The sequence below is a fragment of the Sinocyclocheilus anshuiensis genome, unplaced genomic scaffold, assembly GCF_001515605.1.
Source record: "Sinocyclocheilus anshuiensis isolate Anshui unplaced genomic scaffold, SAMN03320099.WGS_v1.1 scaffold1572, whole genome shotgun sequence".
Taxonomy (NCBI): domain Eukaryota; kingdom Metazoa; phylum Chordata; class Actinopteri; order Cypriniformes; family Cyprinidae; genus Sinocyclocheilus; species Sinocyclocheilus anshuiensis.
The window spans coordinates 269,741-288,290 of NW_015555807.1; the positions used below are offsets into that span (position 1 = coordinate 269,741).

At 37.5% G+C, this 18,550-nt stretch overlaps 2 protein-coding genes across 5 annotated transcripts; one reads left to right on the forward strand and one right to left on the reverse strand.

Annotated features, from left to right (window-relative positions):
- The first annotated feature begins 847 nt into the window (after window positions 1-847).
- On the forward strand, window positions 848-8,647 carry nfe2l1b (nfe2 like bZIP transcription factor 1b). 3 transcript variants are annotated; one of them, XM_016469210.1, is made up of 6 exons: window positions 848-1,037; window positions 1,833-2,680; window positions 3,260-3,487; window positions 3,652-3,741; window positions 3,830-3,988; window positions 5,211-8,647. In XM_016469210.1, exons 2-6 carry the CDS (start codon window positions 2,129-2,131, stop codon window positions 6,582-6,584), a joined length of 2,403 nt encoding a protein of 800 aa, XP_016324696.1. In that variant the 5' UTR covers window positions 848-1,037; window positions 1,833-2,128; the 3' UTR covers window positions 6,585-8,647. The 3 variants fall into 3 exon arrangements, with proteins under 3 accessions (XP_016324696.1, XP_016324697.1, XP_016324698.1); XM_016469211.1 differs by having other exon boundaries at window positions 2,127-2,680; XM_016469212.1 differs by lacking the exon at window positions 3,260-3,487.
- A 2,708-nt stretch (window positions 8,648-11,355) lies between these two features.
- Window positions 11,356-17,303, reverse strand: LOC107675028 (chromobox protein homolog 1). 2 transcript variants are annotated; one of them, XM_016469220.1, is made up of 6 exons: window positions 17,163-17,303; window positions 16,592-16,658; window positions 15,230-15,404; window positions 15,006-15,156; window positions 14,765-14,859; window positions 11,356-11,947 (listed from the first exon to the last, which is right to left on the reverse strand). In XM_016469220.1, the coding sequence occupies exons 2-6, from the start codon at window positions 16,635-16,637 to the stop codon at window positions 11,803-11,805; spliced, it is 612 nt and encodes a 203-aa protein (XP_016324706.1). In that variant the 5' UTR covers window positions 16,638-16,658; window positions 17,163-17,303; the 3' UTR covers window positions 11,356-11,802. The 2 variants fall into 2 exon arrangements, with proteins under 2 accessions (XP_016324706.1, XP_016324707.1); XM_016469221.1 differs by lacking the exon at window positions 17,163-17,303 and adding an exon at window positions 16,809-17,152.
- Between the last annotated feature and the right edge of the window lie 1,247 nt (window positions 17,304-18,550).

Genomic DNA, 18,550 nt, shown 5'->3' on the forward strand with positions numbered 1-18,550 from the left:
CATCAAACAAGAAAGATAATGTTATGAGGTACTCACAATCTTGAACCCCGTTATAGAACACGCGACCTCTGGCCTGTCAAACACGCTCAATGAGCGCCATCTAGTGGCTATAAGTAACTAAACGCATTTTTATAGTAAAGTATTTTATTGAGTCAAGTTGTCCAAAGTTATATAATTTAATACAATGAATTAACTACAGTATTTACTGCGACATAAGCTACTTTTATCTGGTTGCTATTTTGTGTGCTTCATAATTGTTTTAATGTTGAAATGTTGATGAAAAGCCTATAACAGGCTATTTATTTAATGGCTGGTAACATTGTGACGAGAATTATGGTCAACAAATGTAAAAATGAACAGTATGCATTTTTCTAAATGTCGTCAGAAACGTTTTTGTAGCCTAGACTTTATGTGCCAATGGAAAATTGACTTTCAAAGGTAAGCCTATGCTAAGAAATATTCATTGGAGTAAAAAGAGTGTCAACTAGCCCCATATGATAATACATGACTCTTTTGGCATAAAGCATTATCCTTTAATTAGCTTCTCGGTATCAGAGTATTTCTGGCCAGTGTTTTAGTGATTGTCAATAATATTGTGACTTTCAGTACCACTTCAGAATATTCGCCAATATTGTATTCCCACGGAGCTCATCAAGAAAGGGAAGAAAAAATAAAGGCGGGACAGCCAAGTTAAATAGATACCAGTTTTAAATTATGTTAAAATAAAAAATAAAATAAAAAATCTTATTTGTAGGTTTGTATACAACGGGGAATTTTGATGAATGATCTCATCCCGTATGTGCACTAGAATATTCTACGCGTGCGCAGTGGCACCATGTTTCAACGCCTCAGTTCAGCCAAGTTGTCGGCAAGAGGAAATTCTGCAAGTCATGGTGGGCCATTCAAAGCGAGAGGGGAGTGACAACCACATAGAGATCTAAGGGAATAAATGCGTAGTTAGTTGGAAGTGACTGATGACAGTGGCTGTTTATGCATGTAGAGGCATTCGGAGTCATTTGTCAGTAAACTCTTCCTCAGTAAGTATGAAAACGGACTATTTTGATGCTATGCTAGCGGGCTAAGTTAGCTATAGCTTTCGAAATTGCGAACGTGGGAGTGTGTGTCAGTGCGGCTGCTGCAAACGCACAAGACAGCTTTGCGTGAACTGAAGGAACCGTTTTGAACGGTTAGGTTTAACCAGTTGACAAGAACTGGGTATTTAATAAAAGTTGTTATTAGTGATTCATGTCCCCGGTAGAACCCCGTCAAGGCCCGCCTCCTTATTGGCTGTAGCGCGGAGGGGAAATGAGTGACAGGCATCTTAGCCAATCAGAGGCTGTTGCGCCACTTGTTGCTAACGGGCAGCTGGGCTGTGATAGCGGAAGTGTAAGAGGTCAATAATTCACAGTGCTTGGACAAGAAAATTGTTCTTAGATGAGGTTTTAGAAGGAGGAGATGAAAGTAGGCAGAGAATGTCATTAGGCCGAAGCTCAGTCACCGATCTGGAATTTATTGGTGGCGAATATGCGCGATTTCTTTGCGTACTTTTGGTTATTAGAGGGCTACAGGGATGGTTGGACTGATGTGGGTGTGATTGTGAGGTTGGTGTATGTGGTGGGAGGTCGTTAATATTTTATAATAACAGTTTCATAGTAAGACTGTAAATTGTCATTGTATTATTTTAATTAGGTTGTTAAAACACTTTGTTGTGATATCTGATGTGCTTTTATAAATCTGAATGTTACCATTAGAATTTTGAAATGTAATTTGTGTATTATACTACATTATGATGCTTAAATTTTGCTTAATTTTTGTCTTCTCTTTCTATGCAGGCTTGGTGAACTTTGAAAGTGCATGCTTGCAAATATATAAGCTGGCTATTATTTGGGTGAAAAAAAAGACAACAAAAGAGGATTTATCTTCACCTTTAGTCCTGTTTTATTAGAAGCACATGACTGTGAAACAAAGCGAGCATCCTTTTATCTTGTCTCAGCTTTCGATTTTCTATCATATACAAGGCTGACCATAACCTTAATTGGGTTTGACATTTGTTTGTGTGTATTTTTTTTGTTTTTGCTTTTTAGTTCCTTTTTAAGTTTTTTTTTCTTTTTTGTTCCTTTGCAAAGAAATGCTTTACTTGAAAAAGTACTTCACAGAGGGTCTTATTCAGTTCACTATCCTCCTGAGTCTAATTGGGGTACGGCTGGACTTGGACACTTATTTAAACAATCAGCTCCCCCCACTCCGTGAGATCATCCTGGGCCCCAGCTCGGCCTACACCCAGACGCAGTTCCACAATCTCCGTAACACCCTGGACGGCTATGGCATCCATCCTAAAAGTGTGGACCTGGACCATTTTTTCACCACTCGTCGGCTTCTGAACCAGGTGCGCTCCCTGGATCATCTGCGTGTGCCCAGCACCGAGCTGAGTGCCTGGCTGGTGCATCGTGACCCTGAGACTGTGGTTTCGGCAACCAGTCAGTCTGGCCCCAGCATTGCCCTGGACAATGGGGGCAGCCTGGAGGACGTGAACAACTCCGAAGCCTCGGCAATGAGAGGGACTGGCGGTGCTTCTGAGACCACTTACAGCCTCAGCGGAGAGGACAGCCTGGGAGCCGTGGCCCCTGAGGACAGTCAGGAGCAAGGGGAGAGAGAGAGCAGCGACGACCTCTCCAAAGAGGTAAAGTAGCTGTGTGTTTTTAGCTTAGCCTACAGTAATTAGATTGACATTGGTTCGTATTTGATTTCTTCAAAGAGAGAACCGTGTTATGCTATTATCTCTAGCTATTAGATTAAGCGTATTGCATAGTGGCTATTGTGAGCTAGTAGTATTCTTACTCTACATTATGAGCCTTACAATAGTGGCTGGACAGGGTGTGGTCTCATTGATAGAGCTGTGTATGTCTTAAAACTAGGTAGTTGTGCTAATGTTAATGTTTTAGGCTAATAGTAATGTAAATATTACATTTTCTAGCAACATCACAGCTTTGACATGTGGAACAAATACTGCACTTAATCAAATGGAGATTACAGTAGTAGTAGTAGAGGTCATCTACTGTTGTGGTTGTCAGGATAGGATATGTAGCATTTCATTTTTTGAGAGAGACGTGGTGATTTATTTAGGAATACATGCTTGGGACAATTAGCCAAATAAGAGCTGACAAATCTGCATCATTTCCCTCATTAAATGTAATTATCTGATGATGTCCTGTAATCTTAGACCTTTTATGACACTCCCCTTTAATGAATATATTTCTAGGACATTGACCTCATAGACATCCTATGGAGGCAGGATATTGACCTTGGTGCTGGCCGAGAAGTATTTAACTATAGCAGTCGGCAGAAGGAGAGTGAGGCTGATAAACCTAATGAAGAGAACGAGGAGGCAGGTGGAAGAGAGCAAAGCTGGAGAAATGGACGTAATCTCCAAGCAGTGCAGAGCCTAACTCATGTTGATGGAGAGACAGGAGAGAGCATACCTGCGGAGGTATGTGCTGTAATATGCTAGGATTACGGGAGGGTGTAAGGAGCACAGCAAGGTTTTGGTTAATAATGCTTTTAGATTATTCAAAAAGGCTGGTGAGCTGTAGATGTGAAGTGAATTTCAGTCAGCCTTGGAATTACATGGACTTTTCTTGTTGTATTTCCTAGCTTACCAGTCTCGGTGCTCAGACTTCATTATCCCTGCAGGAATGTCTGAGGCTTCTGGAGGCCACCTTTCCATTTGGAGAAGAGCCAGAGGTAGCGACAGTGAAATTCATGCTACATTACAGATTCAAACTTGGCAGTTTTTTTTTGTTTGTCATTTTACATTCTTTTTTCTCTTTAGTTCCAGGCCACTGAACCCACTTCACAGCTGAGAGCTTCAACTGAGGAAACACCTTCAACATCACAAGGGATCCCTCTACAAGCCCCTGTGTCTCAGTCTGATACACCTCTAGACCTGGAGCAGCAGTGGCAGGACATAATGTCAATAATGGAACTGCAGGTTTGTACATTTATTGCATTCAAAATTGATGAAGGGAATATATAGGCATTATTTATGGCTTAGTGAAAGTGGTTGTAATAGTGTCAAATTAAAAGTCATTTTAAAAGGACATTATAATATGCTTTTGGATTCTATAGCATTTCCAATTAAATTTACTTGTGATAAATGTGGTTTATCCATCGAATAAAAAGTAATAACACATTTTTCTTAAACCATGAATACATGTGAGTGTATGCAAAAAAAAATATATATATATATATATATATCTAGACTTACCAAAGCCATCCTGTGATCCAGACTGTGGCATGAAGAGGGAGGAAGAGGCCCCCTGATTGGGCTGGAACCAGATCTGCACATCCTGTAGTGATCTGAGGGCATAAGAGAGTGTTACATCACTACAGATCTGAATGCAAACTTCATGTCTTCATTGAGAGCTTTTTTATTTGAGTAACTCACTTTGTATGCACGCAGTAGAGTTTAATCTGGATTCCTGATTTGGACTCCGAGGGTCCCTGGTTTCCTTCTGTGAGAAGATATTATAGACACAAAAATATTAGAAAGCATCAATTGAATGTATCTTCACTCAACTTACAGCAAGACAACAAACATTTGCACACACAAAATGCATGAAAATAAGGAAAGCAACCTATAGCGGCTAATGAACCAGAAGTCTCGCCCATAGGCTTACTTCCACGATGAAGAAAAAGGTGGATATTTTTTTCTAATTAAACAATGGTTTACTGAACAAATTACTTTTTCCTTGAATTGCAATTCCTTGCATTGCTCTATAAAAGTCTAAGAGACTAATTGACACCGCATCATGAGGTTTTGTAGGGATCTTATATGATATGCTATAATTTCCTGTTTTATGTTGTTTTACTGTATGTTGGTCTTACCAACCAGTAAACAGACTGACTTGGCAGACAAAAGTTTTTCAAATATTAATAACCACTTAAAATATTTTTTCCAAAAAATACGTTTTTTTTTTTTTTAAAGAATTTCCTCCTTTCAATCAGACTTTTTAATAATTTTTTTGATGATCTCTGAACACTTTTATCACCCTGACCCCCCCCACCCCTGAATTTTTATTATCCAAGTGTATCCAAGTCATTGTTTGTGTGAAATGAAATGAAATATAATTTAGTTGAATGAATAGATAGGACTATAGTAATGAGCATCACTCCATTAAACCCTATCAAATATCCATTACGTCTTTTTTTAGGACATGGAGGTGAACAATACAGCAGTAAATGTCACCATGAATAATGACCCCAATAACAACAATGCCAGCACCACCGAATCAGCCACAATAGGAAGTTTTGAACTCCCACGGTCCACTCTCATTAACCAGGATGTTAGTCTCCACCAGGCTTCGCTTCCCAGTTGCAGCCAGGACTTTCCCACACTCTTCAACCCCGAGCTGGATTCCACCAGGGTACAGCGGCCTACTTTAGTCAGGCTCTCTTCTAGCAACTCCTCCAACATCAATTCAACATTTGGAGCTACTAACTTGACCGGACTCTTTCTTCCACCACCTCTAAACAGTACTACAAACCTAACCACCACTCCGGTGCTGCCAGATCCATTTTCCAGTCTGTTGGAAGAGTCTATGCTGGATGAAATTAGCCTGCTGGACCTTGCGATGGAAGAGGGTTTCAGCCAAGACCAGGCTTCTCAGCTCGAGGATGAGCTCGATTCCGACTCAGGTCTTTCACTGGACTCCAGCCATAGCCCAGCCTCACCTAGCAACTCCGAGACATCCTGCTCGTCAGCTGCATCATCTTCATCCACCTCTGCTACGTTCTCGGAGGAAGGAGCTGTGGGCTACAGCACCGATTCAGAGGCGGCCACAGCAGAAGCGGAGGAAGGAGCCGTCGGGGGCTACCAACCAGAGTATAGCAAGCTGTGCCGCATGAGTTACCAAGATCCATCTCAGTTCCATGGCATACCGCAGTTGGAAAATGTCAATCACAACCACACCTACAATCTTCCACTGGCATCATCCTACTCTGAGCGTTCTCAGCTGTCCGCATCCTGCAGCAAGAAAGGCAGAGACAAGCAAATGCAGCAGACGAAGCTCCAGCCACCACAAGACTGTGTTGACAGGCAGTCTAGCCGTGATGAACGTAGGGCGAGGGCCATGGACATCCCGTTCTCCAATGACAAGATCATTAACCTCCCCGTCGAGGAGTTCAATGAGCTTCTGGCCAAGCACCATCTCAACGAGGACCAGCTCTCGCTCATTCGCGACATCCGCCGCCGCGGAAAGAACAAAATGGCGGCGCAAAACTGCCGTAAACGCAAGCTAGACACCATCCTGAAACTCGAGCAGGGCGTGCAAGACCTGCAACGCGAAAAAGCTCAGCTGCTGAAGGAGAAGATGGAGTACTGTAAGTGCATCAGACAGACGAAGCAGAAGGTTCAAAGTCTTTCCCAGGAATTGTTCGCACAGCTGCGGGACGAGGAAGGCAGACGCTACTCGGCCAGCGAATACTTTTTGCAGTACGGCCCTGATGGCGTTCTTCTCATGCCTCGTAACATGACCACAGAACAAAGCAACAAGTCCGACAAGAAGCAGAAGGACAAAAAGAAGTGAGGAACTCGAACTGTTGCCCTTTTATTTTTCGCGAAGGCACTACCATACAAAGTATTTCGAAAGGCAAAGGAAGCCTTTTTCTTTGAGACGATTCTAGCAAGGAAAAGAAAATTGCATCATTGGTTACTCTTCCTGCATTGGGTTTTCTTTGTTCCTTTTTGGTTCAGAAGTTTTCTCCTGAAAGCGGCATTAAAGCAGACGTGCTTTATGTAGTACTGATTTCTCATTGATGTACAGAAAGATGCAAGCGAACGGGATACTTTCAGATGCCAACTGAAAGAACTGTCCAGAACGTGAGGTCATGGAGGACACCAACAAAATGTTCTTAATTGAAAGAACTGTTCGGTAATGCTCCCAAAAATGTAGTCGATGACAATAATACACCATACTAAGATGACGTTGACCACAAGGATGCAAAAATTGTTACATTTTCAGCATTAGCGCATGCTGTGTGTTTGTGAGTACCCTGGGATTTCATTGGTGGGTGAGAAGCAGAACCCCTGAGAGCTGGTAGAAGAAGAGTCTACTGAACGCTAGAAGTGAAGCCAAAAGAAACTACAGGCATGCCAATACTAACCAAAGGTTGTGTTGTTCCCATAACGAATCATACAGGTCACTCTTTGGATCCAAATTCACGTTTTCACTTTAAAAAAAAAAAGAATAAGTTTGTTAGTCTCACTGGACCGCAAACCTGGAGGGTCAATGCCATTTACCAAGGAACTTGGACGGCGAAACGAATCGCGCTAATGAGTGAGTTGGAATTTAGCTTTGGCTTGATGAAAAGCATTACAGATGGAGGATGGATACACACTGCATTATTACTAATAAATCAGCTTCTGTACCCTTTTCAGCACTGTAAATCAACACTGTAGTTTGCCTATAAGCTTTTTTCCTCTTCTGCTGGGGAAAGGGTCTCTCAGGCCTTTCTGTCAGCTTTTAATGTAACTCTCTCCCATGTGCATAAACTTTTTAATAAGCCATCAGACACGGACACTTGAGTGGCATCAGTGCAGTTTGCTCCTGAATCATGTGATTGAGTCTGGTGTGTCTTGGTATACAGGATTCATTGAAACGAACCGAGTCGTTTGCTTTTAAAGTTCATAATGTTTAGCCTTTGTTGCAGGTCAAAATGCTCTGTTGCTACTGCAGCTCATGCTAGTGGCTTTTGTCTGGTGCAGTGGAGGAACGTTAAGAGATGCTTTTGTTACAGTTGTACTGTCATTTGAAAAAGGAATTAAAATTCTCACCAAAATATACGAATAGTAGCAGGCATAGGTCGTTATTACATTTAAACTACAACTTCTCATTAGCTGCGTCAGTGTCTTAGCTTTGATGTGACGTGAACCTGACTTTTTTTCTTTTACCCAATACACTACTTTTAGTAAAAGTACCTTCATTGCTAATTGAGTGAAGCCATGAATGGTCTCCTGGCAAATTAAAGCAGTTAAGCTTGTGCCAATAACCAACTGGATCGTGCTTTACTGCAGCCTGAGGATACAGCTGACTTTATACACTGACATATCAATGAATGGGTAGAAAAAACCCGTAACACTGGTGTGAATGTCTAATTTACATGTTGTTCATCTTCATCCTGTTCTGTCAGTCTCTGTTGCTTCCATCTACACTGTTCATATAGCACCATGAGACACAGTCAGTGTCCGTTTTGGTGTGACATGAATAAATATGCAAGACATGGTAATTTTTTGTCTCAGAAATGGAAAAGAGACTATCTTTATGTTACTGGTTACAAATACTTAGCATAGTTGGGGTAGAGATAATGAAAAAAGATGAGCGATTTGTTCACTTCGATTAACTTTGAATCCCTGTTACACTGTCATAACTACTTGCCATTAAGCACTGTTGTGTTTCGTTCGTCTCGTTCGGTTTGTAAATATTTTTGTGTTCTGTATGTCTCTTGTCCTAATTGCTTGGTTTAGCCAGGCCTTTTTGCACCTCCTTTGGATTTGCCTGTTCAGAGTATTCCTATATGATTTATGTTGAGAGATTTGCTGGCAATCTGGAATTGTTCTTTTATTAATTATAATAAACATTTGTTTCATTTCCTTGGTTTTCCTTTTTTTTTTTTAAAGTGAGAAAATTTGTGATTATTATAAACGAATGGCAAAATAAATTGAATTAAACAATAAAGATGTCAGAGGATTTGGTTATACTGTAAAAACTCTCCTGATAGCTATATAAATATGAATTATGTTGTCTTTATTGCTGGCGAAGCTCAATTTTTGCTTATATCAGCTTCAGTAATGCTTGGTAAAATGGTACTACTCTTTATGGGGTAACACTTTATTAAGTTCAGCTTAATTTGTGATTTGTTTTCAATTAACATTGCCGTTTTTATGGCATTAATCTAGGTCAGGGATGGGCAACTGGCGGCCCGCAGTGTCTTTTAGTACGGCCCGCTGGATCATATTAGACTCGGATGATCAATTTTAAAACATTTGAAAAGTAAGTCACGTAAAGTTTGCTTTCAGTTTATGATGTTAATACTATCTCCAACTAGGAAAGGTCGCTATTTCCAGCCGCTCACCTATTCATTTCAGCGTAGTAGGACAGGCACTCTAATGTAAACATTCATTAACATTAGCAAATAATAAATGAAAAACTGACCATGAAAACAGTATTTTCAAGTCAAGATGGTAAACAGATTATCTTTTTACCAAGTTCAAGGGGATACCCATATGTTTGGATTGTTTGGAAATCTGTATTTTATTTAAATCGCCATTACACCACTGCTCACAAACAACGGGGACGCCAGAGTTGCACTTGCCTCAAATTTCAAAGCTAAAATTCATAGTCAACAAAAGCTTTTTGCCAAATGCATGACAAAAATGTTTGCACTGGACTATGTTCTTATTAGGGTTTCCGCGGGTCCTTAAAACGTCTTCAGTTAAATTGTTTACATTTAAGGCCATGCAAACTCTTAAATGGTACAAAAAGTCTAAATTATAAGAGGTCTTTGAGGACGGAAAGACAAGAATTGCTATATGGATTAATATGACGATTAAACTTCAAAAGGCTACGATTTCACTGAATAAACTTGAGCGCTGCACGTCAGCTTTGTGTACTGCGGTTACCGGGGAAAGCACTATATGCACAGTTCCGAAAGTGAAACCTGCTGGCAGAGAACGAATTTGCTTTTTCAATAAGCCCATCTGCTATTTTTGATACATGTTTTTAAATGTGAACCAGTGGATCGACAAAAAGCTAATGCATTATAAAAATCTAAACAATTAAAAGACACTAAGATATATGTATGTTATTTAATATAATAATTAATTGATAATAACTGTTTAAATTAATATAATTGATACTTTTGACTCATCCCTTTTCTTAATAAAAATGCTGGCCCTCGTCACTATCAAAGTTGTCCATCCCTGATCTAGGTTAATATAAATGAACATACTATTAATAAACTAGTTTTCACTGTTTATTTATGTTTAATGTTTGAAATATAAACTACCTTTCAAAAGTTTGGGCTCAGTAAGAATTTTTAATTTTTAAGTCTCTTACGCTTACTAAGTCTTCATTTATTTAATCAAAAAACGTAATAATGTGAAATATTACAATTTTTAAAAAATTATTTTAAAATGTAATTTATTTCTGTTACATGATCCTTCAGAAGATTTTTTATCATCACGTAATCCTTTAGTAGTGCTCTAGGAGTGCCCAAGAAACATTTCTTATCAATGTTGAAAATGGTTGTGCTGTGTAATATTTTAAGAGAATATAATGAATATAGTTCAAAAGAACAGCATTTATTTGAGACAGAAATATTCTAAATGCCTTTACTTTTGATTAATTTAATTAATCTTTGCTGAATAAAAATTCCTTAAAAAAAAAAAAACTTGCCGACCCCAAACTTTCAAATAGTAGTGCAATAAAAATGCAAAATTAAATAATTTTAAAATAAAAACAAAATAAACACTAACAAAGATGATTTTTTTTCCCTGGAGGTCAGAGAATAATGAACATGCTTAGTTTTGAAAATCTTTAAATTATTAAAATATTAACTTCAAATTTCAGGGGGTAATTTCATGTCAAAGAGGTTCAGCCGACAAAAAAAAAAAAGAGACTCCCTGTATAAGTATTGACCATTGACCTTACTCAGAGTATAAGCATAAATAAGTATGACCGGTTTTGACAGAAATACAACAAAGATTTTTATTTTTGAAAATGGTATTTCATTGGCAAATGCTCTGATAATATGCAATAATATGGTTAAACAAAACTAGCATACAATCGTTAAAGCTCAGAACATAAAAACGTACTACAGGAGAACAAATGTTACAGTTCTTCTACTTTGCTGTGTGACTAATAAGACAAAGAGTATCAAAGTAAAAACCAATCCTTAGCTGACTGTACACAGTGATACTGATGTGCTAGGAAATGGCAAACCTATTTACAAACACAAATGTCAAGAAAGACTGTTAATATCCAATGGGGCTGACTCACAAATAGCACCTATGGTGAGGCCAGACACGTCATGGGCAAACAAACACTGAAGAGTAACAGCTGCTGGCATGTCTTTATAAAACCAATCGTATCAAAGCCAGTTCCGAACGTCAAATAAGGCCTATATCTTACACCTCTTTTACCATGGGGCTAGATACAGTCATGCGTTCAATGACCACCTGCATTGACAGATGTATAAAATTGTCATTTTCTTAATAATCTGTTAAGGCAGTAATATTTTAACATTAGTTATATATATATACATAAAATTAAGAATCGTGGAATACATCAGGACGTTTTATTGAGACAGCTACAGCATCAAACAAAACCGACCCAGTATGATAGACTAAACACTGTAATCTACACAGGGTGGGGGGGGGGAATGTTCAACATTTCTAACATGTAAAGAACACTATTTCACATGTATGAATATCAGACTGTGATTCTCCTTCAAAACATGATCTGAATGTTTCCGTCAATAGAAAGCATGAAGAGTACATTAAATGTGCAAAGTCACCTGTCAAGCACACTGAGGCAGCAGTGTTCTATTTGCTTCATCTATGGCAACGGTGCCCAAACTAAAATACGCTGAAACCTATGTAGATTACAGTTTATACTGTTGCTTTTTACAAATGTTTCTGACAGTTTTCCTTTGCCATCTTAAAAATAAAATGAAGAACACAACAAGCATACCAATGGCCATGACTGATATTGACTGTCCCTTACATCTTTGTTTTTTTTTGTGTGTCTAGTTTTTGTCATCCTTCTTCTCTTCCTCTTCAGTGGGGTATGAATGCCAGGTGAGACGTTCCTCGTAAAAGGAGATGACCACTTGTGGACACTTTACATTCGCCTCCTTGGCTGGTACTAGATCAGCTTCATCAGAGTTTTTCCTGTAATATAAAAATACAAAAAAAGACATTAACAACTAATCAACTATTTCTCATCCGAGATGGGTTTCTTGAGTAGAGAAAACTGAGGGCAATTGTAACATTTACATTTCCTTCAACTCGCAGACAACTCAAAATACACCAAGCCATCTTTTGTTATATGTGCCAAAAATAACAGCTCCAGTAAATCTAATATTAATATACTGTAAACATGATAATACTATAATTCCATATCAGATGTTAATAACATCACAATTGTCCCCATTATGGAGGTGATTGCAAGGGTACGACTACATTTCAAGCATATGACATTGATTTGGTCCTGGCAATGAAGTTTGGCAACAGGATATGATTTCATCTGTTTTTAATAAATAATTCCAAAGCTTTCCCTCAACAGTGCAAATCATACGGCTGTATGAATGTGTAGGTCAGAGTTCACCAAACTTGAACTTTAGTATCCAGAGGAAGATGAAGCTTGCATTTCCACTCTCTCGCGTTTGTATGCGTATGAATGGAAGTGAATGGAGTCTTATGTGGCCACACTTAAAAGGGATAGTTCACATTAAAAATGACAATTCTGTCATGATTTAATCACCCTCATGTCATTCCAAACCTGTAAAAAAAAAAAGATACTCCAAAAATGGCCTCACTACAGCTCCTTTTGTGTTCCACAGAACATGAAGGGGAGTAAATTACAGAATTTTTATTTTTAGACGAAATACCCCTTTAACAGTGAATGGGGGCAATTGTAATGCTTGAAAAATAAACCATTTTACAGCAATATAGCAAGCAGTAATGGCAAGGTCAAAGCATAAATTTGTATGCCGCATAAACTATGTATACCTTAAATATACTGTTTGCTTGCGTATTTATGTCTCTTATGCACACCAAGGCAGCATTTATTTTATCAAAAATACAGTAAAAAAATATATATATTTTTTTTAATTTATAAATATATAAATGTTTTCAATTTTGTGTCTTCTATTTTAATTTTTATTCTATTTTAACATTTTAAAATTATTATCATATAATTTAATCTTTTTATCATGTAATGTATTCCTATGATGGTGAAGCTGAATTTGCAGCAGCAATTACTTCAGTCTTCAGCGTCACGTGATTCTTCAGAAATCATCCGAATATGCTGGTTTGGTGCTCAAGAAACATTTATTATTATTATCAATATTGAAAATATTGGACATTTCAAAGACCAGCATTTATTTCAAATAGTAATCTTTTGTAACATTATAAATGTCTTGCCATTTAAGTAATTTTTGCTGAATAAAATAATTAATTTCAACAAAAATAAATAAATGTTACTGACCCCAAACATTTAAACAATAGTAAAATAACATTTCTTACACATTTTATATATTCAGTGTAGTGTTACAATTACACCGACCCAAGAAGTGATAAAATGTTGCATAGTAGCTACCAGTTAAAATGTTGACATTTCTCATTCTCGTTAACTTTTAACCAGTTGATAGATATTAGTTTCAATATGAACAGTGTTGGGGAAAGTTACTTTTAAAAGTAATGCATTACAATATTGCGTTACTCCCTAAAAAAGTAACCAATTACGTTACTTCGTTACTTTTTATGGAAAGTAATGCGTTACGTTACTTTTGAGTTACTTTTTAAATCTGGGCAGGGCTTGCTTGTTTGTTTTTAATATAAAAAAGTTCTTCTTTTACACATGTAAAAGCCCTTTCACAACAAAAGTGAAATGAATACGCCTCAGGCTGAAGGAAACGTAAATTCGCGTCTGTACAGTAGAGGGCGCAGCTCAAACAAACTGCATGAAGAATATGACGCAGGAGAAGAGTTCAACACTATTCAGCAATAACACAAATGAAACACAAATGTGTCATTTTTGCTTATTAGTATGGTTGAATTAGATAATCGAAGGTCAGTAGCAAAGACATTGGTTAAAGGAACACTCCACTATTTTTTTAAAATAGGCTCATTTTCCAACTCCCCTAAAGTTAAACAGTTGAGTTTTACCATTTTCGAATCCATTCAGCCGATCTCAGGGTTTGGCGGTAGCACTTTTAGCTGTAGCTTAGCATAGATCATTGAATCTGATTAGACCATTAGTATCTCGCTCAAAAATGACCAAAGATTATAACCAAATATAACCAAAATATTTTTCCTATTTAAAACTTGACTCTTCTGTAGTTACATTGTGTACTAAGACCGACAGAAAATGAAAAGTTGCGATTTTCTAGGCCGATATGATATGATATTATGATGATATTACGCTGATATTACGATGATATTACGCAACGCCTGAAAATAGTCCCCAGCACTCTCTCTGTGCAAGCAGGTGGTCACGTTGGTTATGTTGACGGAAGTTAGCCCGAGGAATACTGAATCTGTTTTTGTGCAGCGAGATGAGTAAATAATGTTCATATTTAGTCTAGAACTACAGTAACACACAACGCCACTGCACTTACTCCCGATTTCTCTCAACATGGCAACACGAGAGCAGTCAGTCAATACATGGGAAACATAAAACTAGCGTTACTTATTTGAAAAAGTAACTCGGATATTTCCTTCTAAATTAAAAAGTAATGCATTACTTTACTAGTTACTTGAAAAAAGTAATCTGATTACGTAACTTGCATTACTTGTAATGCGTTACCCCCAACACTGAATATGAAGGCATCAAAACTTTAGAAAGCAAAAGTCAAAAATACAAATCATGCTTTCCTTTCATAAGAGTGTTACAATTGCCCCCAGTCTCTCCTAATGCTGCTCAGGAACTGTCTCTCTAATCCAAAATTTGTTTGTTTTTTTACGGGTAACAATTTCCATACAAACCATTTCATGAGGAACATGAGTTCTCCACTTGAGTCTGTAGCACCAATAATCCTCTCAGGATCCAAACCACGTGTAAAACCTCTGAGTTTCTCAGGCTAAATTAAGAGAGATGGCATGTAAGACACTGTTTAGCCCATTCAATCTATTTTGGTTTTCTAATGTTTTAAAGACACTTCCTGACCAGCTTATAGACATGGAATGATGTAGACATCTCAGATCCTCAGATCTTCATGGCTCTTACCTCATCCTTGCGCTTTTTGGTCTCCTTTCCATCTCCGTCTGACTCTGCCCGCCTCTTGCCTCCAGATTCAGCCGATTTCTGCGACTTAAGGAATTCTGCTATGAGGTCAGGACAGTCTAGGTTGTCCTCTGGTTCCCAGGTGTTGTCGCCGCTGAGGAAAATAAATAAATAAACACCAGGATTTTCACACAAAATCAAGTTGAAATCTAACTGCGGCTGCTCACTCAGAAAAGCCTTTCCACTTGAGGAGATACTCCACTCTTCCCTTCACCACACGCCGATCCAGGACCTTCTCCACAACATACTCCTCTTCTACTTCCTCCACCACTTCTTCCACTTTCTTTTTGTTCTGTTTCTTCCCTGCTGTTGATTGCTTGGTTTCAGATTGAGTATCTGGAGCTGGATACATGAATGGTGGGTGGAAAATACATAAACATACAAGTTGACCTAAATCATTTACCAGAGTTTATGTCAAAATACCACAGTTGCAACAGTTGTTGTTTCTACAGCAAAATATGGGTAACTTGATACCAGCAACTATTGCCATAACATAAAAAATAATAATAATAAAAATTAAAGGGACAGTTTACTCAAAATAAAACTTCAGCCATTATTTACTATTTCATTATTTTTATTAGGACGAAAGTTAGAGGCTGTCCACATCATTCGCTTTCATGTAATATTTTTCCATACAATAAAAATGAAGAAGGCTGTCATCCTCCATAACAACTAATTTTGTGTTCCACAGAAGAAAATAAGCCGTACGGGTTTGAAACAACATGAGGGTGAATAAATAAAGGGCAGTGCTGGGTAGACACATGTAATTTGGATTACATAATCAGAATCCAAAAATGTTATTTGTAATTAGATTAAATTACATTTTAAAAAGCTTATAATCAAATTTAAACTAGTTTTTATGGATTACATGATTACATATTATTTACACATTACTTTGACAAAATATTTAAATAGACCCCCTGTGATTTAAAGTTATTATTTCAATATTATTAATATTTATTAATAATATTATTATTAATATTTAATATATTAATATTTCGATATGTTTTCTGAGGTCAGTCAGTCAATGGTCATCACACTGCGATGCAGGTAATAAATATAAAAATATTTATATTTTAAAGTATCTTTTTTCTCACTTTTTTATTTTTTTACATTTTTAATAGTATTTCTTTACATTTTGATATATATATATATATATATATACATATATATATATATTTTATATTTTTTTTTTCAACATGTTACAAAACAGTCCCATTCAAATATATGTGACAAACGAGATCGTAATCTAAAGTAATCTAAAAGTAACCAAAAAGTAATAAGACTACATTATTTTCAGGTAATCTGTAATCAGTAACGACCTACAATTTGCAAGTAATCTACACAGCACTGATAACAGGTGTACTGTCCCTTTAAACAAAAAAAGATTACGAACGATTCGTATAAATTCGGATGAGATATGTCATATCAATTTACCATGGTTTTATAGCAAATAATAACTGTAACTATGGTATTTTGACTAATTTTGTTTGTTTCCATTGCAAACTAATAGAAAAAAAAATCCAAACCTTCAGTCACAGCAGCATCGTCTGAAGGCTCTGACGTTTGGCTCATATTTCCAAGGGTTCTTAACAGCTGGAAATATATATAGATCTTTATAAATACAGATAAAACAAATACAAATATATATATTTTCTGAGATATATCGATCACAAATTTCGTAAGCACACTACACTCATTTCATCTGAACGTGTGTTGGTTTACCTAGAACGTGTGTTGGTTTACCTAAGGGATTCAGCTGTACTACACATCTGCATGCATAATATGACAAACACTAGGACTGTCTGTTATGCATTTGCGACGGCAGGCCAGCGCGAGCGACAAAACCCATTCTGAATAAATGCATTGCATGCTTCACGTGCTGTGCTCGATGGGATGGATAGAGCAGGACGCCGCTGTTTTACTGTATTTTATTCCTCCATGTTGTTTTAGGGAGCTCAAGCACGCTATTCGATGTCTGCTGTGGTCAAAACATCTTGCATCCTTGCCGCAGCACGTTTGATCGCTGCGATTTTACCACAACAAACGCTACGTGCACGAGCCCGTAAATCGGCGGCACGCCGAAACAAACGCACTTACTTGTATCTCGTTGAGATAAAGATGAAATAAAGCTGATCTGCATGTATTTAAATCCGAAATGAATAGGTTGCAGTGATTAATTACAGACGTCTACTGTGCTGTGGTGCTGCTGAATGTGGTTGTTATTCACGCCCACTTCCGTATTAGAAAGGAGACAAAACGGTGACTTCCGGTGTAATTATCTCTATGGTTTCTTTCATCATAAAAGTGGATTTGCTTTATTAGATATTCTGGAGGATGGAATTATGACTGGTGTTACGCAATACTGGTCTTACAGCCTAATATATCTACTACTTTCTCCATTGAAATCCTCCTCTCCTCTTACTCCTTTCTCTCCCATGTTGCTTCAAGCAGATGTGTGAGCCATCTTTACACAGCCGAGATGCAGCATCTGTGCCGCTTTTGCAGATGTTCTTTCATGAATTTCAGAGGGGAATGTGTGAAAATGTGGGCTTCACACTTAAAACAGCCGTACACTGCCATGCAATGACACCTGCTGCATTAAAGCCATACTAAAAATGCAGCTCTGATCGCTTTGCTTTCAGGTGAATTATGCAGCATTGAAACTTAATTGTTGCCAGTATCAAGTTTCAATGTCCATAGCATCTGTATGTATGTGTAAATACACCTTTTCATGGTATATATTTAGCTTCTGTCTAGTATTTGTAGAGGTCATAAGCAAATAAACAAATATGTCCAGGTCAGGGGTCTACTTGTTATTTTCTCTGTTAATCAAAAGCAGTGTTGGGCAAGTTACTCTGAAAATGTAATTAAATGACTGATTACTCCTTTTAAAAATAATCACGTTACTGTTCTGATTACTTTATTTCAAAAGTAATTAGTTACATTACTAGTTACGTTACTTTTTTCTCTCCATGAAATCCCAGCATACACGCTCCCGATAAGTATTTGTTATTAAAGCATCAACATTCCCAGAACACTGTTATTTGAACTAAAGCAAGCGGCTGCTGCGTGCATGGTTTGGCATGGCAGAATGCCAGCAAAGAGCGCTGCATTTATAATCTCTAAAAGACATCTCAGTTCATCGCAATCTCACAAATCTCTGTTATAACACAACAAATATATGCACAATGAATCTTTCATAATGTCTACAATTCGTGTGTTATAATGAGAGGATTCGTGAGCAAGCAAATTTCAGCACTGCATTGCTCAATGCTGCAAATACGTGTTATAGCCCAAATAGAAACTCTGCATATTAAATTACTCCGTTACTAAAAAAGTAATCAAATGACAGTAACGCGTTACTGCCCAATACTGATCAAAAGTAAGTAAATAAATAAACGGAGAAAAGACAAAATAAATAAATTTATGAAAAGACAATGTTATGTAGGTTATTTCAAGCTCATTGAAGTGAGTGTGCTGCCCAT

What these genes read in the sequence shown, in the direction of transcription:
- nfe2l1b (XM_016469210.1), top strand. Translation starts at nt 2,129, where the DNA reads ATGCTTTACTTGAAAAAGTACTTCACAGAGGGTCTTATTCAGTTCACT. An exon ending in CATTTGGAGAAGAGCCAGAG is followed by an intron (nt 3,742 to 3,829) that starts GTAGCGACAGTG and finishes TTTTCTCTTTAG; the next exon opens with TTCCAGGCCACTGAACCCAC. An exon ending in TGTCAATAATGGAACTGCAG is followed by an intron (nt 3,989 to 5,210) that starts GTTTGTACATTT and finishes GTCTTTTTTTAG; the next exon opens with GACATGGAGGTGAACAATAC.
- LOC107675028 (XM_016469220.1), bottom strand. Translation starts at nt 16,637, where the DNA reads ATGAGCCAAACGTCAGAGCCTTCAGACGATGCTGCTGTGACTGAAG. An exon ending in AAGTGGAAAGGCTTTTCTGA is followed by an intron (nt 15,157 to 15,229) that starts GTGAGCAGCCGC and finishes TATTTTCCTCAG; the next exon opens with CGGCGACAACACCTGGGAAC. An exon ending in CCAAAAAGCGCAAGGATGAG is followed by an intron (nt 14,860 to 15,005) that starts GTAAGAGCCATG and finishes CTCTTAATTTAG; the next exon opens with CCTGAGAAACTCAGAGGTTT.